This window comes from Zeus faber (genome assembly GCF_960531495.2).
Source record: "Zeus faber genome assembly, chromosome: 5".
Taxonomy (NCBI): Eukaryota; Metazoa; Chordata; class Actinopteri; order Zeiformes; family Zeidae; genus Zeus; species Zeus faber.
The window spans coordinates 27,835,556-27,860,498 of NC_137192.1; the positions used below are offsets into that span (position 1 = coordinate 27,835,556).

Sequence of the window (24,943 nt, forward strand, 5' to 3'; positions counted from 1 at the left end):
GTTCCGATTCCGGATTTTTTTGCAGCTTTGGGCCAGACGTAACAACACCATGAGTAAATATTTTAGCTTCACACACCAAATATTTGAACAATCAATCTCTTTTTTACCCGTCTCATTATTTGGTTTCAAATCAAGAGTCATTTTACGACCCCCCCCCCCCCCCCGCAGCGCTAAGCGGTAATGCTCCTGAATGTCCCTCCCCGGCCGTAGCTCGACAGCGTTGATGATTACTTCACAGCATGTCTGCGGTTGTGACACGCTGCCCCATCTGCCCTATCTGCCCCTGCTGCCCCGGTGATGTCCCTGCTGCCCCTGCCGCCACTGCTTCCCCATCTGCCCCTGCTGCCTCATCTGCCCCTGCCGGCCCTGCTGCCACATCTTCCCCTGCTGCCCAGGTGTTGTCCCTATCTGCCCCTGCTGCCCCATCTGCCCCTGCTGCCCCGGTGTTGGCGGTGTTGGCGGTGTTGGCGGTGTTGGCGGTGTTGGCGGTGTTGGCGGTGTTGGCGGTGTTGGCCCTGCTGCCCCTGCTGCCCCTGCTGCCCCTGCTGCCCCTGCGATAAAGTCACAATCACCCTCTGGTCTTCAACAGAGGAGCCACTCCCTGCTTAAAGTGTGTTTGCCAAAAAAAATGAAGCACAGGGTTCCATTGTTTTGATTCCCTTGACATATTCTTACCATTATGAATGTAGAATGTTTAATGAATAAACAGTGTCACTAATCTCTATCATATAATAGTCAAAAAATAATTATGTTTTTATAAGCACCTATATATATATATATATATATATATATATATATATATATATATATATATATATATATTACTATTCCCTATTTCTCAGGCTGATTGGTGCAGAGGAGGGAGGAAGTGAGATCACGAGCACCGGGGGGCATCCAGTGCCCCACAGGCGAGGTTGGGTCACATTACTCCTCTCAGTGCTGTAAATATTATCAGTTGCTAGGCAACCGAATATACTTCAACGAATGCTATTCAGAGAAAGGAACAGTGGTAAAACACACCACGACGTTTGAGTGATATTGATTGGGAAGTTGAACAAATATTCACACACACACGCACACGCACACGCACACACACACACACACACACACACACACACACACACACACACACACACACACACACACTTTTATTTGAAGAAAGACTAATTATTAATTAATGAATATTGTTTTGAATGTTGAATTCATTTTTTTAAATGTTGTAAAGGTGACTTATTTTACTCCTTTTCAACAAGGACTTTCACTTATCTCACCTCAGCACTCCTAAATCTATTTCTGAACAAACTTGTGGCAAGAAATAAACGATCCAGTTGCTGAATCTTCCTTCATATTAGATCTACAAGGCCTCATTTAAAAGTTTGTTCCGACTTTCGCAAGGGCGCTGCCGGTTGCACCACATGGGACATCACACGGGGCTTTTTCTGTTTCATTCAATTAGGAAACGTCAGAAAATAAAACAAATTAACAAATACATGGTTTTGTTTGTAGAAACAGCCTACAGTCAAGTTATCACATACCTTTTCTTTCATGTTTTTAGAAAGAAACTATTAGAAACTAAGAAATTATTTTTTTAATACATTACCCTCGTCTGCAGTTTTTTTACAGACTCTTTAAAAAGATTTGTGCTGGTCTCTGCGGCGCTCGGTTGCTCTCCAGCTCTCTAGCTCTCCTAATTTGAAACATTTTTTTTATTTTTTAACATTGAAAACATTATTTGTTGTTTCTTCAAATTCAAAAAAACAAAACAAAAAAAAAAAACATTTTTCAAAACAATACTGTACCAGCCATACCATCAAAGGTATCAAAATAGCATCATAATTTTTTATCAGTACCATTTTTCTAGATTAGATGCGACTAATTGTCATTGCACAGAGTACAAGTACTGAGGTAATAAAATGCATTTCACCATCCTGGTACCTGCATACCTAGGAGCAGAGGGCTGCCATATAGTGGTGCCCAGGGAGCAGTTAGGGGGTTAAGTGTCTTGCTCAAGGACACATCAGCACGCTACCAGGAGGAGCCGGGAGGAGCCGGCCACTCACCATGTTGGACTATGGTCAGCCAAATATTGTCACTGATCCGTTTCTCTGAACAAAATCATTTTAAACTGCCGATAGGAAGCAGGGGAACCACATGCATCACTATGAGGAAGTGACATTTCCTCCAGGTCCAAGATAAACAGACAGTAATAATGATTTTGTCCCTTACTACTGTGGACAAAATTCTACCCCCTCCCACAAAATCCTCCCTCTTGGGTTTATATCATTCACTGAGGGGTAGTGTGTGTGTATGTGTGTGTGTGGGGGGGGGGTTTCTCCAAGGGATCACTGGTGGAAGCAAAAAGGGGGAAGTTAGTGGCATTAGTGTGGACGTATGTGACTTTTTAATCTAAGGGCAGTGCACACCACAGGGAGAGACCAGCAAAACCAAAAGTAGTGATGAAACGGGGCCGAGGAGAGTGTGCTTCCATCCTTACGTCCTTTACCCCCCCACCACAACCATGTGAAAAAGATGGATCCTACTTCACGCTGGACTCTGGAATTCACAGATCGCTGTGTGGAACCATTTGAATAAATGAACTTCGGAGTACAGTAGAGTTTCTGCAGTCAGAGTCCTGGTCTGACAAATTTGAATGAATAAAGAAAGCCAGCAACACCCTACAAAGGACCCGATGCAGCTACCAGCCTCTTAACCAGCACAGCGGCACAAAACTGAAACACACAGGACATTTCAAGACAGGAATTTCTCCCCTCAAGGTACGAAACACTTAACAATAGGCAACAACCACTTAACTTTGTCCCAAAGGGAGTCGACGCAGACAGGTTGGTCTGGGGCACACAGGACACCACCCAAATGCCTTTACTCCATCTAGTATCAGTGATGTCGAGACGTCAATTCAGTTTTCTTCCAAAGAATTAACAAGTTGGCCGAACCTTCATCCGTCCAAAAAAGATAAGATAATATAAGATACGACTTTATTCACCTCTGTGGTGAATTCAGGTGAATAGATATATATATATATATGTCATTTAAATAGCTCCCATAATTATTTTATAGTGATGAGCCACCGAGTCCTATCTCGGAAACAAACACAGATTGTTCCAGTTCAGTTACTTCAGTTTTCAAATAGTGAATCTATCTTAGGCCTTTAATAATCCATACATGCAATGTACAGCATTGATTGGTAGAATATTTGTGTTTATTTAAAGCTATCAAATGCCATGAGATGCAGTTTGAGTTATTTTTCTGATGACACCCAGGCCCCAGTGTCCCTCCGTGCCCACACCGGACTCGTCCAAACCCTTCACGATGTACCCGCAACATTCCGGCATTCCTTGTGCACATACCACAGCAGCCGACATAGCAGGTATACGCAACTTTACAGGCGGCCATGTTAAAAACACACTGTCGGAACTGACCCTCAAACACAGCACAAAAACACAGCACCACTTTGAGGACACGCCTTTCTGAGGCGCATCACGGGACCACAGGAGCATTTTAGCATCGGTTCAAACTTAATAACCACACCACCTTTAATGTCATTCAAGGTGACGTGGCACCACAGATATCTTATGCAGCCATACACAGATATAAGATAAGATAGTACTTTATCCATGCATTCAGATATGACCAGAATGCAATGAGAGCAGGAAGCGCATCCACCGGTACCTGGTTGAAATGGGCTCTGGGCAGGGGGAGGGTTCGATAGGTGCCATGTGTCTGTCATCAAAAGATACAAAGAATATTGTGCTTATTATGAACCATCAGATTTGACGTGGAGACAACAGCGATAGAGACGGGGACAGTGACAGGTGGACTGACACACGTTTAGCAGCCCAATAAGCAGCACAACATGCGTAGAATCACTCATTTCCACTCAGACGTCTCTTTTTTCAAACAATATTATAATCAACAGAGACTTGCGACTGAATGTGAGCATCACTTGTATGATGTCAGGGAGATGTTATGTTGGGTTATTTTTCATGGAAATTGGCAAGTAAGTAAGCACCAGCGCCAAAACCGCTCTCTAGCCTCATACCTAAATATAACCATTTACTGTATGTATAAAAATAAAAATGAATAGAATATGGTTGCCACACGGAAGCACAATAAAAGCCTTTCCTCAAACCCAAGGCCCCTACTATGGATATACGATTATTCAGCATTAATTCAATGAAGGGAGATGGTATAGACAGAATTCTTAAGTACCAGAGGAGGGTCTGGCTTTACCGCAAGTTACTGAAAGGTACTAGAGTCAGTGGTGATGACACAAGATGCTGTCGACCAGCGATTCTCAACCTATGAGCCGGAGGGTATAGCAAGTAGGCCGCCAAATCATGGGCAAAACACATAGATTTTATTGAAAAAATAATAATCATAATTATTAATTACAAAAACGTTTTTAAATGGAAGAAAATAATAATCATTTCATCGTATTTTTCTTTAAAACCTTCAAAAATGCATCATCACTGATAGATAGGCACTTATGTTCGGGCGTACTACGTCCAAGCCGGACCACGATCGGTGTGCACCTGAACAATTTTAAACTTGCGGCGATAAACAAAATGGATGTTTGGCGAGCATGAGGCACACTGAAAAGGAAAGAAGCCATTGGTACATCATCCACAAACAAAAAAGAAAGGTTCGGAGAAAGTGAAGCGCTGAATATTTATCATTGGGATTTTTTTGGACAGGCACGGAAGACGAACCCTTACCGCTGTGCGTGGTGTGTTCCGAGATTTTATCAAACGAAGCTCTCAAGCCATGAAAACTGCACCGTCACCTCAGACAAAACACCAACAGGACATGTCCGAGCCGCTTGAATTTTTTGATAATAAGGGAGAGAGTCGAAGAAAGTCATAGAAACGTCATGTATGTGGACCGAGAACACGAAGGCAGCAGAAGCGTCCTATCGGGTCGCCCGACTCATAGCCAAACCTGGTAAGCCGCATACGATCGGGGAGAAATAAATTCTTCCCGACACAAAAGAGATTGTGGGGGTGATCCTGGGAGAGAAGGCATGCAAGCCAATCAACCTCAACTCATTCTCTGATAATGCAGGATTGACGAGATGGCAGAGAATGTGTCAGAACAGCTGATAATGAGCGTACGAGAGCGTGGTTTTTATGCTCTTCAACTGGATGAATCGACAGACATCACAAATCTTTCAAACCTGCTTGCCTATGTAAGGTATGAAAACAATGGAGAGATAAAGGTTTTGCAAGGTTTTGCAAATCTTTACAGATGCATTCAACTACAAATAATCTCTTGAGCTTGAACTTGAGGCCATTTTTGACATTCTGAACCGCGTTGATTTGTTGATGAAACTGGGTTACCTGGCCGACATCTTCAGCCACCTAAATGGACTCAACCTCAGTCTCTGAGGAACAGCAGTGACCATGTTCAATGTCCAGAATAAAATAGGAGCGACCATAAGAAAAATGGAGAGGTGGGCCGGGCGAGTTGATGGGTCAAACCTTGACTCATTTGAGAATCTGTCCAATTCTTTGATAATGGGAGAAATGCGGCTTCCCGTCACCGCCATCAATCATGTCAAAGAGCACCTGCGCGGTTTGAGGACCAGGGAGAAAACCCCTTCGCCAGCCACAGTGACCAGACCCTCGCAGGCCTGAGCGCAGAAGAGAAGGACGGTCCTGTGGATCTCTCCTGCGACAGCGCATTGAAACTGTCTTTCTCACAGAAGCACCTGACAAACTTTTGGCTTCAAGTTGGTTCTGAGTATCCCGATCCGTCCGACAGAGCTGTTGCGATTTCCGATGCCTTTCCCGACGACGTATCTCAGTGTGACTGGCTTTTTGGCGCTTGTGGCATTGAAGACGAAATACAGGAATAAAGTGAATGTTGATCCAGATCTTCCCCTGAGACTGTCGTCCCTGAAGCCAGACATCCAGCATTTGGTGTCTGCCACGCAGCATCAGCCTCCTCATGAGGTGAGTTCATACTAATGTGCTCCTGATATTGTTGGTTTTACGTTACAAAGTTATGCCAAAGTACCATGGATATAAGGTTATTTTTAACCCACCTCTTTTTTAGTTTTACCACTACTGCACTGTATGTATGAGAATGCATATGATTGTGAAAATATACGTCCTCTGAGAACCCACTGTTTGGCTCCTGTATTACTTCTAGTTGGATGTGGGCCGCCGACACTTGTGAGATATTCAAGTGGGCCGCGAAAGGTTTGGAACCGCTGCTGTAGACTTGATGGATAAAAGGTAACCTTTTCCCGAGGCAGGAGACAAAGACATTTGTGAAGAGGAGGCCGAGGTCACGGAGAGTGTGTGTATAAGCCACCGTTGGAGCAACGTTGCGGGGGGAAAACTGGACACCGATACCGGCATGATGGCGCCCCCGGAAATAAGTTGGGGGCACTCAGCCCCCACGAACCCGTGTGCAACCAGAATAGACTCGCGGCCGGATTACGGAGCCAAATATTTCAGACACGTCAGTCGAACAGCAAAGGCATTGCATTGCAGACGGACAACGTGGGACTTTGAGACCTGTTGTCCATGTCAAACCAACCATCATTATGATTATTTATGTTTGAGCAGGGTAGTCTTTATAGCTGAAGCAGTCCTCCTTCGCCCTGGGATGGATGGATGCCATAGCTGTGGTGTAAGGTCACCTGGGCCTGCACTCTGCGTTCTTTAAACACCGTACGAACAAATAGTCCCGACCTCATGCTAATGGGGAAAAAAAGGCAAAGCTGGTTTGCCCAGAGCTTACTCGACAATACGAGATTGAAACAACAAGCTTGGGGTTAGTTAAGAAAGGCGGTGACTCACGCTCAGTCCCACCCGCCCGGGGCCACAGCAGATGCACGTGAAGAAGGCTCTTAGTTGGGAAATCCAAAATAACCCTGGCAACACAGCGAGGCGGTCAGCGGTGTGGACATGTGGGTGACCCCTGATCAGCAGCGAGGATCAGGAGAAAAGTGTCACATGATGAGAAGCTGCATGGGTCGGGGACGTGGAATAATGCTGCGGGAAAACTTAAGCTCTGTGGAAATTCTTACCACAGGAGATTGGACCTAACTGCAGCCTGCCTACTTCTACATGTGCACATAAAACTTTACTCTGATGGTTTATTAGGTTTTTCCCCCATGCAAAGTAACACTGACACATTGCTGCAATGACAGGACAAAAGAGAATGACAGCAGCTCTCATTAACGGACAGTTCAGAGACACCATCCGCTCAATTTGGGGTGTTTTTAACTTTACTACTTTTTTTTTTTTTCCGCTCATACAAGCTCTGGGTTGAATCCACAGTGAGGTCCACGTTGCTCTCACATGATTTGTTACGCCGCAGGAAAGTGTTGACCAACCTCTAAACGCATACTCACACATCCATTACAGAGGCATATTGCTGTGCGGATCCCTTTGGAAACGGCAGCAAACTAGTCCAACGTTTAACATCAACCGCTGTGCCACAGCTTGACACAGGAAGCTGGTGGAAACACCAGCTAGCTCTGCAGTCTGTGTCAGATGTGGGGAGCGTGCACGGGGTTACGCACCATAGATCCGGGTCCTTTCTCGTCCTCCTGCGTATATTCCCTCAGACGACACACACACAGAGCGACATGCACACATAAACATACATACATCAAAACACACACACACAGACGCACGCCCCCAGAAGTGGAAAACCGGGTGCTCCTCCCACTGGAACCAGCTAAGTAAGCCTGTGCTGTTCAGGCTCCTCCTCCGCCTCCGCTCCTCTTCTCTCCATCTGATTGGACGGCCGGTTGCACAGGGCGTCGTCGCAGGCCAAGAAAAATATACAGAATAAGGCGTGTTCGTTTCCATGTGGGGCTGGGCCTGAACCAGTATGAGTCCGTATGTATGTGTGAGGGGGTAAGCTGATAACACACAAGATGGCCCCAAAGGGACATGTATAAAGGTTTTGTTGTACTGTGGGTGTCATGTGAATAAGGAATAAAGTAGGACCCAGAACTTTGTGATTGTGGACCTGCACTGGCATAACAATCTGGGCGAGATCGGGCGTGTCCGGTACAGTCACTGCTGAGGAATCCAGACTGCCGAGAACCTCAAACAACACAGAAGGAGGGAGGGAGAGAGAGAGAGAGAGAGAGAGAGAGAGAGAGAGAGAGAGAGAGAGAGAGAGAGAGAACATGTGGAGACAAAAGGCGGAGGCACAAACTACAAATAAGGCACGTAACAAATAAATGAGTGAATTTAAAAGATAAAAAAAAAAGTTTGTGTGAGCGATAGAGGGAGAGGGCTTTTCACACACTGAGAGTCTGGACGTGTCTTCAGGTCAAACTATCAGTTTGACTCAAAGCAGAGACACAGACCGAAAAGCACAACAACTGGACCTCTGCCAGATGTTATGTAAGACATTCGGCAGCACGACAGTCCCCCCACCCCTTAAGTAAACAGACACGCCCAAGACCTCAGTCACATTGATCACTTGTGAGTTCCATACTTAAAATACTTAAAATAAGCTTATATCTCGACAGCATAAGTTTAAAGGCAACAAGTCCTCAGATTGAAAACTATTAATGGAAGGGATTGCAAAGAGTGGCGCCCTCTCATGTCTGCAAGAGTGTACTGCATGGAGGTGCTGCATGAAGGCGTGTGTGTGTGTGTGTGTGTGTGTGTGTGTGTGTGTGTGTGTGTGTGTGTGTGTGTGTGTGTGTGTCTGGACTGTGGTCAAATAAAAAGCTAAATTATCCAATATCTAGTTGTACTTTCCTAAATCTGAATACAAAGTCATAACAAATGACAACGTCTTAGTTGGTGGAGTGGGTACAATAGTGGAGGTCTCTCCACTGCCCAATTTTAGAGCTACCTGTTACTAAAATAATTATAGACCCTAATGACCATGCTGGTCACAAGGGTTTTAATGTATAATATGTTTTTGTTTTTTTCAGAATTACAAGGACGCTTGATTTTATGCGTCCACCATTGGCCACAGTAACAGAGGTTATCGTTGTTCCTGTGGGTGCACGGAACTCCAGAGAAGTGAACGGTGGGATCGTTTTATTCTGACCCACATTGTCTAGCCTTGAGAAGCATTGTCTGCCCTGCGTCTGCCTCGCTGCAACCGGGTCCTTGTGGCCTATAAATATCCTGAAAATGGACAAGCTCTCACGTCACCTTTGTCCCGGCGTGGCATTGGGGGAGTCACTCTGTTTGTTTTTGGGGGATTAAAGAAGAAATAGAAGAAAATAAGAACATAAAGAGAACGCTTGCAGCCCCCAAATGCCTGCCGACAGTACAGGAGCACGGGGTTCTTGCATGTGTGTGTGAGTGTTTGTATGTGTGTGTGTGTGTGTGTGTGTGTGTGTGTGTGTGTGTGTGTGTGTGTGTGTGTGTGTGTGTGTGTGTGTGTGTGTGTGTGCACTTATAATCGTCCGGGGGAGGGGAACTTTTGCGTGCATGCATATTCTTAGGCTGGGTGTAATCGCCCACTCTGCATTGCTTGGTAAGACTCTCTGTTGAAATCCAATGAGCCGACCACACACCTACTAATCAACCACTCCCAAGTGGGAGAAATCAGTTCAGTTACAAATCAGTGCTCGAGGGGTGCGGGGCGGGGCGGGGCAGGGCGGGGGGAGGGGTTGTCCTGGGAACTTTCAAGCGGTTCACAGGAAAGCTCAGCGACGCGAGACTCACAAACGATGAGTTTGTGTTGAACGAAAGCTTTTCAACGACCCGGGAGTCATTCCGTTAAAGGACTCCCTCAATGCGGCACGGACACACTTGAATCCGAACCTCGATTCGCAAAAAAAAACAACCTTTGATTGCTCAGAGTATCAATTCAGTGAGTGGGTGAGAGGGAGCGAGACAACCTTTAACCTGAGAACTAAAAATAAGAATTGCTAAGTATTTAATGAATATGGGGGAAAAGGCATTTTGTGATAATTCATGTTGAATCTGACTGATTTCCTCTTTTCATTCCACCAAAATAAATCATTCAGACAGAATGAAATCATTCTCCATGTCGAATTCCATTCACGACGCAGAACCGACTCTTCTGACTCTCGTTCGTCGTTCGGGAGGAAGTTGTCCCTCGCTCACAGTGCGTGACGCCCCCTCGATCAGAGGATTGAAAAGTCGGAAAAATCGAATGACTCTTTTTGCCTCAGTGACTCGCCAAGAACCGGATCTGGAGAAAAAAGAGCCAGAACCCTCCCCCTCCACGGAGAAGCTACCTGTTTGTAGTGTGGGCTCGCTAATCTTCTTATGTATTCAGCCCAAAAGCGAGAGTCAAACTAAAAGGTCGAGGAGGCGGCTGCAGATGCGCCTGACAGATAAGCCGCGCCTCGCTCCCGAGAATTAAACTTTCCCATGACGCAGCGGCGCCCGGAATCAGCGCCCGCGGCGCCCCCCTCGGGCTCCTGCGGCAGAGAACGCGCAAGCGCATATAAGCGGCACCGTGCACCTCTCCGCAGTATCAGTAACTAGCTGTTAATGAGAACGCCACTCGAAATACCCGCTGGGGACCGCAGTGTCAAGTTCTCGAGTCGACTCCAGCATGTCCGACCCCCACCCAACCTCCACCCCCACCGTTCTCAAAGGCTACCGGTGCTGGCGGTCAACGGCCGCAGCACAGTCACTGGGCGTCACATGGTGGGTCTACATTTTCGGTTCAACGTCACATCTTTCGAAAAGGTGTCGGTTCTACTCAAACTGTTTCCATCCAGACTGAGGGTTCCTTCCCGCACAGGCATTTCCAAACCAGCCAACTGAACCTGATTCTGTTATCGCTGTGAGAAGAGGAGCTTTAGTTCTAAAATGTGGTATTTAGTATTTTAAAGACACCTTCACGTACCCGGACGCCACTCCCGGGAGAAACCCCCGCTCCTTTTCGCCCCGACTCCATGTACCGCCTGGGAATCGTGAGGTCCGCGCGGTCCATTCCACACGGGCGGGGACTCCTGGTTCAGAAAGTGAGACCTCACTTCGGGGGGTTTTGGGCCAACCGTGTGGATTTGCTCATCAGCATCAATCAGAAACAACGAGTGAGATCAGCTGGATCAGTGCATTGTCCGGAGCAAAAAAACCTGCCGCAGATTGTTTTTGTTTCTGGACCCGGAATTTTCCACCTGTGGCATTCTGCACATTTCTGCATTTGTTTACACACGTTATTGCATAACACGCTCAAAAGTCGACAACAAATACAGGCAGTCTAAGACGACACCCAGCCTCTTATTCAAATCAATATGATACCGAATGCAGGTTATTCTTTATATACATATGTGTGTGTATATATATATATATATATATATATATATGCACGGTGACCCGAAAATGTAGACCCACTATGTGTATATATATAATCTACTCCACAAGCTCTGCTGTCAGTGTTTATGTGAAAGGTAATGTTATAATTTTATTATTGCATTACAGTCTAACGGCATTCCAGATCAAACTGCTCAGGTAACAAGAAAGAAAACACATTGGTTACCGTGCTTTCTAACCTTTTCCTCCAACACAACCGATAAAGAGCAAGCAAAGATTTAAAAAAATTATGCAAAAAAACTAGCAAAGATTGAATGTGAAATGTGCAAAGGACTTTGTGCGGAACAACGCCCCGATGAAAGTACATTCTCAGGTGAGCCCCGCAGCCTCTGGAACTTCTCCCGGAGCTTAATTATAATAAACAACACAAAAAAACAACCTGTGAGAGCGGGAGCGAGAGCGAGCAGTGGATCTGGATCAGAGATGTGAGAGGTCCAGCAGCGTGGATCTGACCAGCGCATGGTCCGTCACCTCACAGCGTCTCCACGGCTTAAAGCTCATCCAACGGGAAATGACAGGAAGTGCATCGCAATAGCACTACCATGCTTTTTCGGCATTTTCTCTTGCTCTCATTCACACACACATGCACGGGCACACACATACACGGGCGCACACACACACACACACACACACACACACACACACACACACACACACACACACACTCGCACACATGCACATAAACACACATACACACACACACACACACACACACACTCGTACACATGCACATAAACACACACACACACACTCACACATGCACACATGCACACACGCACATACACACGTACACACGCACACACAGGCATGCACACACACACACACACACACACACACACTGAGCAATACAGTTAGTGTATTGCTTATGCAATGTTTACATTGCATAAGCATATTGAGTTTGACATTGTAGAGAATTTCCATGTCTGAAAGTGTGTATTTATATTTTATTATGGATTTTTTTTCTCGGCTCAACGTCAGTTAATATAGTGTTTGAACAGATCTGAAGTGAAAATAACTCAACGTGAGGTCGAGATATGGAACATAGAATGGGACTGCACAGTTGTACACGTGTGGATGTATGTACCACACCCACACAGGTATGAATCGGTGTGTGAATGTGTTGTTCGGCAGTGAACATCGGTGTAGAATGGTGCAGACGAGGTTCTCAGGAAGCAGGTGACTGGAGCACAGTAACATGGCGGCCATCGTGGGACATGACTGCAGTAACTGACTGAATGTGCAGTCGAGACGTTCACCCGGTGTCAGTGTCCCAGCGTCCCGGTCGTTTCCCGTCTTAGTGTAGTTTTGGGGAGGCTGATACACTCCAGGCCTGGGACCCTTGACGCATGCGGGGCAGCGAATGTCCCACCAAAAGAATGTGAAGATAACAACTTATCTATCCTCCCGTCCTATTCCCAAACGATACCGGTCATTTCACCTTTAACACAGACCACGGCTCATGCTGCTGATAGCCATGTTTGTTTATTATCCGTCACCACTTCCTCCATCAGATACACACGGCTACTGAGCTTTACAGAGCAGACCCTGCATACACCACATGCTGTCTGTAGATATTGAAAACATATATGTATAGATTTCCACTTCACAAAAAGACAAAACATAAAACTCCCTATGCAGCTATTCCCCAAGCTTGTCCTTCGAAGTGGGAAAAAGCTGCATTTGCACATTTACAAAAGCTCCCATGCTCGTGCCCTTCGGAAGACAGTGTCAAACCGACTGCAGCCAGCCAGAGTTGGTAAATAACCTTCCCTTAACAACAGAGGCCTTGTCCCCCGGTCGCCTTAGTTCAGAAAACTCTTACAAATACAAACACACACACACACACACACACACACAGGCACACACATACACACACACACACACACACACACACAGGCTATAAACTCCCAGGGCTCTACAGAGAGCTCCTCACATTCCTCCCCTCATCTCCTCCCTCCCAGACCAGAGGAAAAGAGAGCGAGAGAGAGAGAGGGAGAGAGAGGGGGGGGGGAGAGACAGAGAGAGATCTTGACTTTGCTCAGTGCTACGATAACTTTTCCTTCGGACATTCCTTCCTGTGAAAAAGCCTCTCCTTCAACAAACAAAACAGCGTGTGCACGTCTACGACCAGCAAACCACTGCACAGCTGTCACCAGGACGTCGCACGTAAGGTCGCCGACACACTCGCAGAAATTTACGAAAACAAAAATGCATGTGGATACTTTGAGCACAGACAGGGACACGCTCCGAAACAAAGAGACACGGCGACGTGTGTGTACACACCTGCTGCTCCACGGCCACATCCTGGAGGCCCTGGTTGTCCCTCGGCGGACCCCGAATCCAGCTCAGTATCTGGCCCATGTTCTGGCTGAAAGTCTGTGTGTGTGTGTGTGTGTGTGTGTGTGTGTGTGTGTGTGTGTGTGTGTGTGACAGAGAGAGAGAGCCTCTGCCTACTGTGTCGGCTGCAGCATGCTCCCTGGGCACAGAGCGAAGGGAGAGAGAGAGAGAGAGAGAGAGAGAGAGAGAGAGAGAGAGAGAGAGAGAGAGGGTGGGGGTCGAGGGAGGAGAAAACAGAGCGCTGGGAGTGGCCAGAGAGCAAGGAAAAAATTGTGGGGACGAGGTCCAGGAAGCAGGGACTGGAAACCACCAGATGTAACACTCTGGTGGTTTCACTCTCTCTCTCGCTCTCTCTCTCTCTCTCTCTCCAAGGAGGTAAGCTGTACAAAAGAGGAAGTCTGGGCTACAAAGGGAGCTGTCTTCATAGTGAACAGCGGTCTCAAACCTGGTGAAGGAATCAACAGATCCCTGCGTACCTAGTTGTCTCTGAAGAGAGATGTCTACGATCTCACTGACCTGTGATTTTCCAGCAGTTTGCCTCTATTTTTGGTGTTTTTTGGTTCCTTCGTAATCAGGTTTCTGCCACTGTGACACGACTGACTTTTTTTTTATCTTTTAAATTCACTCATTTATTTGTTACGTGCCTTATTTGTAGTTTGTGCCTCCGCCTTTTGTCTCCACATGTTCTCTCTCTCTCTCTCTCTCTCTCTCTCTCTCTCTCTCTCTCTCTCTCTCTCTCTCTCTCTCTCTCTCTGGGCTGAGTGTAGATGCCCACCTGATGTCCCAGACTCTTCCAAGATGTCTTAACAATAGATTTACCGTCCACACGCCCGTGGTCAGAAACACCCGACCAACCAGCCAATTCACAGCCTTATAAAAGCTTCAGTCACTAACTGACCCGGCAGTAAAGCACAGCTTGTGTAATCACCCTGGGCGTCTGTCTGCGTGAGGAGTCCGGCCAAGCTGCTGTTTGCTCTGCGCGTCACAGCATGACGTAAGTTTGAGGTGGAGACGGTCCTGCCAGCACAGAACACTCCACTGGAACCACTGTAGCAGTGAAAAGAAGGAGCAGCAGGGAGTGTTCCTGGTCGTCCACAAGTCATGACCAACGTTGTGCAAGAGCCGGGGGGGTGGTGTTCCCTTCCTCAACTTTCACCTACCTTGCACCAACAAAACGAGTTGTTTTTCTCTCCAACTCCTCGTGCATTATACTGAACAAATAATAAGAGGCATTGATGTGTTTTCTGACACACTTTGGATCGGGGAAAAAAAAACATTATTTGAACGTTGCAAAAGCGACGCGGATGCTGCGGACGCGCCCGCCAGGGGGGTTAAACGTTCGCCGTGTCAACTCTTTGTCTCTGTTCTGGTAGTTGAAAAATGAACAGTAGAAAGGTGCGGTCGCCCAAAAGCCAATCGGGCTGCCGTAGCAAGGCTTCATATCTATGTTTGAAAAACAAAATTTCATTGATGAGGTCATGTGTTGTCAGTTAGACTGTTAGTCAGGTGGTGACAAAATCACCGGCCTGAGTGGCGTACGACAGCGGTTGTGAAAGACCGTGGAGGGGAGCTGGAATACGACACCCAACCTGCCAAGCGGTGAGACATGACCAAGGCGTCAGTAGGGCCACGTAAATAAATGCCGGTGCAATAGAAAAAAAAAATGTTTTCAAAAGATGAAGTCAAAGTAAAACGAGAAAAGAAAGTCCGTGCCAGATCGACAACTTCAGCGATGCAGTCTGTCTCTGGGCTTTCGGACGCTGCAGTGACCACTGACATCCAACAATACGCATAGAATTCTATTTGCGAGGGTCGAAAGAGGAAAAAAAAAAGGGCGTGTCTGTTGGAACTGTGTGTCGCGTTGATATTATTGTCATGATTCCTCTTTTGACAGGCTCAGATTTAGTATCGCCGCCCTTTTATTCCACACTACCGACAACAAACATACAAAATTAAAAGTAAAAACCAGTAAAGACAAGTGCCTCCTCTTACATGCCCGCACACATTCCAGGCTTTGAGTCGCTCGTCGGAGCACCCTCCCGTTTGGGGCCACACCTTTGGGTGCTGAGAGCCAACCGAGCCTGTAAAACCAGCTGTTGAAACCCTTGAGAAAACACACTGCATCCCTGAAACCGCCCCTGGGGACCCGAGCGGCCCCTGTTCTGAGCCTGTGTTCTCACGCACCTGCGATGCGGCTCCTTCAAGCACTCCCCTCCTTTTCCAGCACTCGCTAGGTTCGCTGTGTTATCCTAAGCGGCTTTACAGGAATTACGACTTTGACCCAAAGACACTTTCTTGAACCTGCCGCCTGGATAACATGCCGTCGCCGTTTCATCCAGGTACAGCAGCATCACAGTGGAACTCATCACATGAGGATGGAAAAAAAAAAAAAAACCCAGCCTCTGGTCTCCAGAGTGATATTGGGTGCAGAGATAAACACAACAACAACCATGGTACGTTGTGTTCATGTCAACATGTGGGTGCGTGCGTGCACGTGCGCCAGCCTTTATTTGACTCACGTATGCTTTTAAAATGTAACTGGATTCCCTCGCTGAACTGGTATCCCCGACTATATTTAGGTCCCGGGTGTCACCTCAGCCACGGCTGACTCAGCCTCATGAGATCCACGATGAGCCTCGATCAACCCCCCCCCCCCCCCCCCCCCCGGCCCCGCCCTCGGAGGAGCGAGCGCAGCTTCAAATTAAAAGAGGCGTATCGGGTTTTATTTTGACCGGTCCAGCCGCTCAACCCATGGAATCCAATGTCAAGCAGCATCACGTCGTTTGCAATGTCATTCCTTTTAAAGCGTGGACAAACTAAGGGAGTAAGCATCATAGTCTGCTGAGGTATGGATTTATGCTCTGATTCATTATTTCATCAATTTGGAAGCCGCTGCGTTCGGCCTCTAATCCACTTCCTGTGGTGTTGGGTGCAACTCAAAATTCCTCACACACACACACACACACACACACACACACACACACACACACACACACACACACACACACACACACATATTGGTGGATAGTGTGTTTGCAGAGAGGTGGCCTCGCTCATCCTCAGGGTTTGGGGATCTGCTGACAGCGGCGTCTCTAACGTGACTCAAGTACAAGTGACATAACACGACACTAGAGGGAGACAAATACAAATGCAAATACAAATACCCGCTTCCTTTTCTGTGGGAGACAGAAGAGAGGAAAAAAACACACCCTGCTGCCTTGCCCGCAGCGAAGGCAGGGGCAGATTTTCCAAAAAGTCAACGCTCCGCTCCAGGATTTCGATTCAACCCTGTGGCTTTGCTCAGTGGTGTCAGAGCTGGAGCCCTGCAGGGCTGGAGGAATGACAGGGCAGGATTTGTGCTTTCTGGACCTGGAACTTGCCACCTTCTAGTCTTCGGTGATTAGAGTCTATTGTGAAGTTCTTGCTGTGATTATTATGGGTTATTTGTCTTTTATAACTGCTGTTTCATTGTTTTTTTGGGGTTGTTTTCTTTTTGATATGGTCATTAATAGCATGATGGATATGCTGTGTAGCTGTGAGGGCGGTACCTTGGCATAGGACGACACAGTAGAAGAGTAGTTTGTTAGTCTGCTACTCTGGTGGCATCCAGCGGAGGTAGGACCTCCTCCTCCATGCTACACACACACACACACACACACACACACACACACACACACACACACACACACACACACACACACACACACACACCAACAGCAATGTACACATATAAAAACACATATGCAAACACATATACAAGCTCAATCAACTAAAAGGAATATTATATATAGGGGGGTATTGGAAAGTACTTTATTATTGTACTTCAGTACATTTACTCTGCTACACTTCAAAGCAAATATCTACATTACTCTGTATTACTCTCCTACTTTTCTGACAGTCATGTTACTTTTGTAAAAAAAAAAATATTCATTTCAATTCATATTTGTTGAAATTTGTAAACTACTGTAGCACCACCTATTCTATTTTATTGTAAATTTGCATGTAGCTACGGTAACATATGAAGTATTAATGGCTCCGTTAAGTATTTCACGCTGGGCATTTATATGAATTACTTTTAGTTGTAATACTTTAAGTGCATTTAAATGCAAGTACTTATATACTTTAACTTACTGTAATTAGAAATGCCAGTGTGGTACTTTCACTTTTACTAGAGTCATTTTGTCTGTGTAGTTGTACTTTCACTGAGGTAAAAGGTCTGAGTACTTCTTCCACCACTAGATATTACATTGTTACAGCATCAACTATGCACATATAGCCGATAACTGTCTAAATAAGTATTTCTTTTTTCAATGGGAATCGAAAACAAAGCCTCTTATGAACATACTCGATGTATTTTAGCATTGTCGGTCATTACTTTAATCGTTGTAATAAAGTCTCAGTATCAGGAAGTAGTGACTCAACTTATTGTGTGTGTGTGTGTGTGTGTGTGTGTGGGGGGGCTTATTTAACAAATGTGAAACCAGTTTGAAAGTAGTTAAGTAAGTTGAAATGTCAGGTGAATGATGTGGGCCGTGACATATCCAGCGGATATGTAGTGGAAACTCTTAGTGTTGATATTACTGTATGTTCCTTAAACTGGATTAGAAAGAATGGGTGGGGCTCAGACTATTTAATCTTATCGTATTTTTTTTGTTTGAATAAACAGTCACACACCCTCATACAGTATGTGGACAAACCCACTCGTCTGTGCAAAATTTAAGTTATTTCTATATATTCATCCTCATCCATTCATTCTATTCGCCACACTGTCTGAACCGCCTCTACAACCAACCCCCAAAAAGTTTTCCAGAAGACACATAGCCCGCAACCTGAGGACCCCGAAAAAAGCGCCTCGAAGCCACGAAGTACTCACGGTTCTGGTCCAAAACGCTGCGTAGGCCATGGGGGTGGGAGCGCAGAGCCGCAGGGGCGAGACCTGCGAGCCAGCTGCTACAACGCGCCGCGAGTCTAAACCTCCCGTTGCCTCTGGGGAGACGCGCCCGAGAGCGACGCGCCACTCCCCGCCCGATTCAAACACAGGAGGCGGTGAGGAAAAACCACAGGCGGTCTCCGACACAACTGCGACAGTCGCTATGTCAGGTATTTGCTTCCCTCTTCATCAAACCCTGAACAACCCAGCATTGCCGCTGTACAGTAACTCTTGTCACGCTGTGGAGGAAACACTGCGCAACTCCTCCCCAAACGCGTCTCCCTGATAACAATGGATCATTTGGGTTCCAAAAAACCAAGCAAGTCCACATACACCGGATGAGCTCACATGCGTCCAGGGCATGTGAGACACCGGCATTGCCATATCAGAGACAGGGAAATTAACCCAAAAGCCGCCCACAACACAAAGTTCTCCGAGGAGACATTTCAATAAGTGCACAAATAGGGGAAACCCACCTCCGGTGCTTTCTTGTGCCCGTGTTTTCTCCGTGTGTGTGGCATCTCCGCGGCGGCGACGTCCCCCCCCCAACAAACAACAACAACCAAAAAACGCGCGTCTCACTGTATTTCCTTGGACCCACTGCGGGGAATCGAACTGCAGCTCTGCATCTGCGCCTCGGTTTGCCCCCGAAGCGCAAAGAAGAGCCCCTCCCGCTGCGGAAACTATAGTTTCCACGTACGCACGCACTTGGCAGCGCTCGGACCCAGGAACCCAACGACGACGTTCGGGTGCGTGTGCGCGGCGTGTGCGCGTTGGGCCATTATTCTAATGACTTTTAATAGGCCTACAAGGATTATAGGTGCCGTGGTGTCTTGGCTGGAAATGTTCACAGAGGTTTAGATGCTTTGAAAGACGCCTAAAGAAAAGTTTTTGTTTGATAAAAAAAAAACCAAAAACGCACAGGACAAAGGGAATAATAAGAGGGAGAACTATTTCAACATGCTTATTTGGGGTAAAAGAAAGTCCCCCTCTCCCTAAAAACGGGCCATCCAATAGATGTATAAAGGGTTTATTACTTCTGTTTGTTTTTTTTACTTGCCAGAACACACCCCACACCCCCATCTTGCAGGAATTGGTGACTCATCGCCACAAACTGGAGAGATTCCACAGAAAGGCGGATGGCAGCACGTTGCCACCTGGTGGGACTCTGCGGAGGGTGCTGGGTTTGAACGTCTTCAGAATTGTTATTTTTACACGTTGTCTTTTGTTTTTGAATAAGAAATGTAAAACACATAATAATAATATAGTAATAATAATAATAATAATAATAATAATAATAATAATAATAATAAAAACAATAATAATAATAATAGTAATGATGATAATACTACTACTAATAATAATAATAATAATTATGATGATAATGATAATAATAATACAAATAATACTAATAATAATAACAATAATACTACTACTAATAATAATAATAATTAGAAGAACAAGAACAAGAACTAGAACAGGAATGATGATGATAAATGAGTCGGCCAGTGCAGTGGTTCTCGCCATGGGGTCTGGGGAACCCCAGGGAGGGCCCTTCAAGAGGTTCCAGGGGGTCCCATCCAGCAAAATGAGTCATCCGTAAAACGTCAACTTTATTTAATTTACAGACGCAACCACCAGAGAGTGTAAAATAGTGACTGTTTCACTGTTATCTCCCTTATCCCTAACAAGATCATAGACAGGTATGACATTTTGGACTAAATCATACACAGATCAGCCACAACATTAAAACCAGCACTAATAACCACTAATATTCTGTAGATCCCCCTTGTGCCACCAAAACAGCTGTGACCCGTGAAGGCATGGACTCCACAAGACCTCTGAAGGTGTCCTGTGGTATCTGGCACCAAGACATTAGCAGCAGATCCTTTAAGTCCTGGAAGTTGCGAGGTGGGGCCCCAATGGATCAGGCTTCTTGTTCCAGCACATCCCACAGATGCTCCACCCGATTGGACCCTAACTCCACCCATCAACATGATGTAGAAGAAAATGTTATTCATCAGACCAAGCCACCTTCTTCTTCGTACTCATTGTAGTCACCGGTTCACCGGTTGTCTTTCCTTGGACCACTTTTGGTAGGTAGTAACCACTGCATAGCGGGAACACCCCACAAGACCTGTGGTTTTGGAGATGCTCTGACCCAGTCGTCCAGCATCACAATGTGCTCCTTGTCAAAGTGGCTCAGATCCTTACGCTGCCAAACAAAGGAAACAAAAAAGAATAACGAACAAAAAAAACCTCAAAAAAACAAATTCAGAGATGATTCAGTGCCAAAACAGGACAGCGGCGTGAGTTCCCCATAAATAATTATCTGGCTTTATCAGTTCTGAAACAATTTTGAAATGTTGATCTATCATTTGGCCATTTTTTTCCAGCACAGAAGACTGCTACCAATCAATGATAGGAGCAAAATGTTGGAAATAAAACAACAACTTTGAAATGAAGAACAACATATCTTAGTGACTTTCAGGGACAATGTGGTTGACCTTCACACGCTGTGATATGAGCGCTACCGACTGGAGATAGTGCTCCACAATGTGACCGAGCAGCTTCCCCCAAATTGTCATTTCTGAAATCAATCCAGATGACGCCGGGTGACATTTGGAACCGTCTTACAAAACCAGGTGACATTTTATGAAGCACTGAGCTCTTGATGATTGAAACAGCTTGGTTGAATACGGTCAGCTGTGTACCAAGATAACACAAAAGACGGCCATGACCTGTTCTTTGTAAATGTAGTGGTTTGAATGTAACCAATTTGGTCCTAAATTTGCCATGAAGCTGTCATTCCTGCAAGCAAATCGTCCGTCGATTACTTCGCTATATAAAAATAAAAAAAGTTTTCAGTATATTTGAATGCAAATAATGATTTACCACCATAACTTGTAAATGAATGATGAATGGGCAATGCTCAAGCAAGCAGCCACATAGGACCAACACACTGACGTACAGGAGTGCACTGCTGATACTGTGACAGCCGACAACACCAAATGCATCGACGGCCTGACGATCACTTAGATCATCACCACTCCTGCTAATCAGAAGCCATGGCTGACGGGGCTCACAGACCGCTGAGGACCCGGAACAGAGCTGGCGACACAGCCGAACGGAGAACAACCAGAGCCAACCTGTCCCGTGGTGTCAGGAAAGCCAAGTGTCTGCACACAAGAAAGATTGTTTCAAAGACAGCAGAAACACACGGACCCTGTGGCCGGGGATCCAGGCCATCACAGACTACCAACCTCCGCCACAGGCCTCTGACGGCAACATCTCTCTGCTGAAACACTTCACAACTTCTTTGCACGTTTTGAAGCACAATACAACACGCCTGCACAGAAGACACCGCTCCCGCTCCACGACCAGGTTTTGTGTCTTTCCCTAGCCAACGAGAAGAAATCACTCTCCATGCTCAAAACATACACTGTACAAGGCTGCCGGTCCGGACAACATACCTGGTCGCGTGTTGAAAGATGAGTGCAGAGGAGCTCAAGGATGTCCAAACGGACATCTTCAACATCTCCTTGAGACACAAAAGGCTCTTATGTGAGAATGCTGTTCATAGATATCACTTCAGCATCCAAGACCATCATCCCTCAGTAGCTGATAACGAAACTGGACGTGCTGGGCCTTAACACCTCACTCTGTAATTTGACACTAGACTTTCTCACGGAGAGACCGCAGTCAGTAAGGATCATTAACAACACATTGAGCACCAACACACAAAGACCGGGGCCCTCCAAGGTACACCTGCCCTTCTCCTGCCCTTCGGGAAAACAAAGGAGATTGTTATTGTCGACCGGAGAGTCCACACCCAATACCCCCAGTTGACCATCAACGGTACTGCTGTGAAACAGGTGAGCAGCACCAATTTTCAGGGTGTATACATCACAGAGGACCTCTCCTTGACTAATAACACCGCATCACTGGCAAAGAAAGCCCAGCAGCATCTTTACTTCCTCCAGAAGCTAAAAATAGAGAGAGCAAGAGCCCCACCACCCATCATGTGCTCCTTCTACAAGAGGCGTCATGTTATATTCTACATATCAATGATCAATGATCTTAATTTAAGGTTGAGGCACTTCACTACAAAATATTGCCAAATATTGTATTATTATATTATTATTTTATTATTCTGTATTATTTTATTATTATATTATTAATTATTTTTATTTTTATTAATAATTATTATAATAATAATAATAATAATAATAATAATAATAATAATAATAATAATAATAATAATAATAATAATAATCGTTAAAGTATTTTTAAAGTATAATTAAAGTATTTATTTATTCATAATCTTTTTTTTTTAACTTCAAATATTCTATTCTGTATTTCAGTCATTTAGATATGATTAAACAAAGTACATAGTGCGTTTTGTAATTATTCATCAAATTAAATTATGAAATAGATTTTCATTGACTTAGACTCAAGACTAAATGAGACTCAAGACTCAACACTTAATGAGAGCAAAAAAAAAAGGTTGCCCAGGGGTTAGGGGAAGAGTTAGGGGTTAGGGTTTGGGTTAGGGTTAGGGTTAGGGGTAGGGTTAGGGTTAGGGTTGGGGGTTAGGGTTAGCGTTAGGGTTAGGGTTAGGGTTAGGGGTTAGGGTGAGGATTAGGGTTTAGGGTTAGGGGTTAGGGGTTAGGGGTCAGGGTTAGGGGTAAGGGTTAGGGGTCAGGGTCAGGGTTAGGGTTAGGGTTGGGGGTTAGCGTTGGGGTTAGGATTAGGGTTAAGGGTAAAGCTGATGATTAGGGTTAAGGGTTAGGGTAAGGGGTTAGGGGTCAGAGTTAGGGTAAGGGTTAGAGGTCAGGGTTAGGGTTAGGTGGTCAGGGTTAGGGGTTAGGGTTAGGGTTGGGGGTTACGGTTAGGGTTAGGGGTTAGTGTTAGGGTGAGGGTTAGGGTCAGGGTTAGGCTTAGGGTTAGGGTTAGGGTTAGGGTGAGAGTTAGGGGTTTGGGTTAGGGTCTAGGTTAGGGTTAAGATTAGGGTTAGGGTTAGGGGTTAGGGTTAGGGTTATGGTTAGGGTTGGGGTAAGGGTTAAGGGTTAGGGTTAGGGAAATGGAAAGAATGGGGACCAACAGGTCAAAAATAATTGCATTCATATTGTTAGGGTGAGGGTTAGGTGCTAGGGTTAGTGTTAGGGTTAGTGTTAGGGGGCTAAGGTTTGGGTTAGGGGGTTAGGGTTAGGGCTCAGGGTTAGGGTGAGGGTCAGGGTTAGGGTTAGGGTTAGGGTTAGGGGTTGGATTTAGGGTTAGGGTTAGGGTTAGGGGTAGCATTAGGCTTAAGGAAATGGAAATAGAAAGCATTGAAAATAATTGAATTCATATTGTTAGGGTTAGGGTTAGGGTCAGAGTTAGGGGTTAGTGTTAGGGTTAGGGTCAAGGTTAGGGTTAGGGGGCTAGGTCTAGGGTTAGGATTAGGGTTAGGGTTAGGGTAAGGATTAGGGTTAGGCTAAGGGTTAGGGGTTAGGGTTAGGAGTTAGGCGTTATGAGTTAGGGTTAGGGTTAGGAGCTAGGGGTTAGGGTAAGTGTTAGGATCAGGGTAAGGTTTAGGGTTATGGGCTAGGGTTAGGGTCAGGGTCAGGGTTAGGGTGAGGGTTACACGTCAGGGTGAGGGCCAGGGTTATGGTTAGGATTAGGGTTAGGGGTTAGGCCAAGGGTTAGGGTTAGGGTGAGGGTTACGGGTTAGGGTTAGGGACAGGGTTATGGTTAGGATTAGGGTTAGGCTAAGGGTTATGGTTAGGATTAGGGTTAGGCTAAGGGTTAGGGGTTAGGGTTCGGAATTAGGCGTTAGGAGTTAGGGTTAGGGTTAGGGGTTAGGGTAAGGGTTAGGGTAAGGGTTAGGGTTAGGGTTAGGGTTAGGGTTAGGGTGAGGGTCAGGGTTATGGTTAGGATTAGGGTTAGGCTAAGGGTTAGGGGTTAGGGTTCGGAATTAGGCGTTAGGAGTTAGGGTTAGTGTTAGGGTCAGGGAAATGGAAATAATGGTGACCAACAGGTAAAAAATTATTGAATTCATATTGTTAAGGTTAGGGTTAGGGTTAGCGGTTAGAGTTATGGTTAGGGGTAAGGGTTAGTGGTTATGGTTAGGGTTAGGGTTAAGGTTAGGGTTAGGGTTAAGGTTAGGGTTAGGGTTAGGGGGTTAGGGTTAGGGTCAGGGTTAGGGTTAGTGTTAGGGTTTAGGGTGAGGGTTTAGGGTTAGGGTTAGGATTAGGGTTAGGGGGCTAGGTCTAGGGTTAGGATTAGGGATAGGGTTAGGGTGAGGGTTAGGGGTTAGGGTTAGGAGTTAGGCGTTATGAGTTAGGGTTAGGGTTAGGAGCTAGGGGTTAGGGTAAGTGTTAGGATCAGG

At 45.9% G+C, this 24,943-nt stretch overlaps 1 protein-coding gene across 14 annotated transcripts in view; it reads right to left on the reverse strand.

Annotated features, from left to right (window-relative positions):
- cast (calpastatin) overlaps nucleotides 1–19,167 on the reverse strand; it is a 37,180-nt gene extending 18,013 nt beyond the window's left edge. For 4 of the 14 annotated variants that reach the window (XM_080000859.1, XM_080000860.1, XM_080000858.1 and 1 more), the window contains exons 1-2: nucleotides 18,517–18,691; nucleotides 17,192–17,278 (exon numbers count right to left, since the gene is read on the reverse strand). In XM_080000859.1, the coding sequence (XP_079856985.1) occupies nucleotides 17,192–17,278; nucleotides 18,517–18,546 (117 nt within the window). In that variant the 5' untranslated portion in view covers nucleotides 18,547–18,691. Of the gene's footprint in view, nucleotides 1–7,552; nucleotides 7,647–13,589; nucleotides 13,780–17,191; nucleotides 17,279–18,516; nucleotides 18,757–19,049 lie in introns of those variants that run through there. The other 10 variants (XM_080000853.1, XM_080000850.1, XM_080000856.1 and 7 more) reach the window with 5 other exon arrangements.
- Between the last annotated feature and the right edge of the window lie 5,776 nt (nucleotides 19,168–24,943).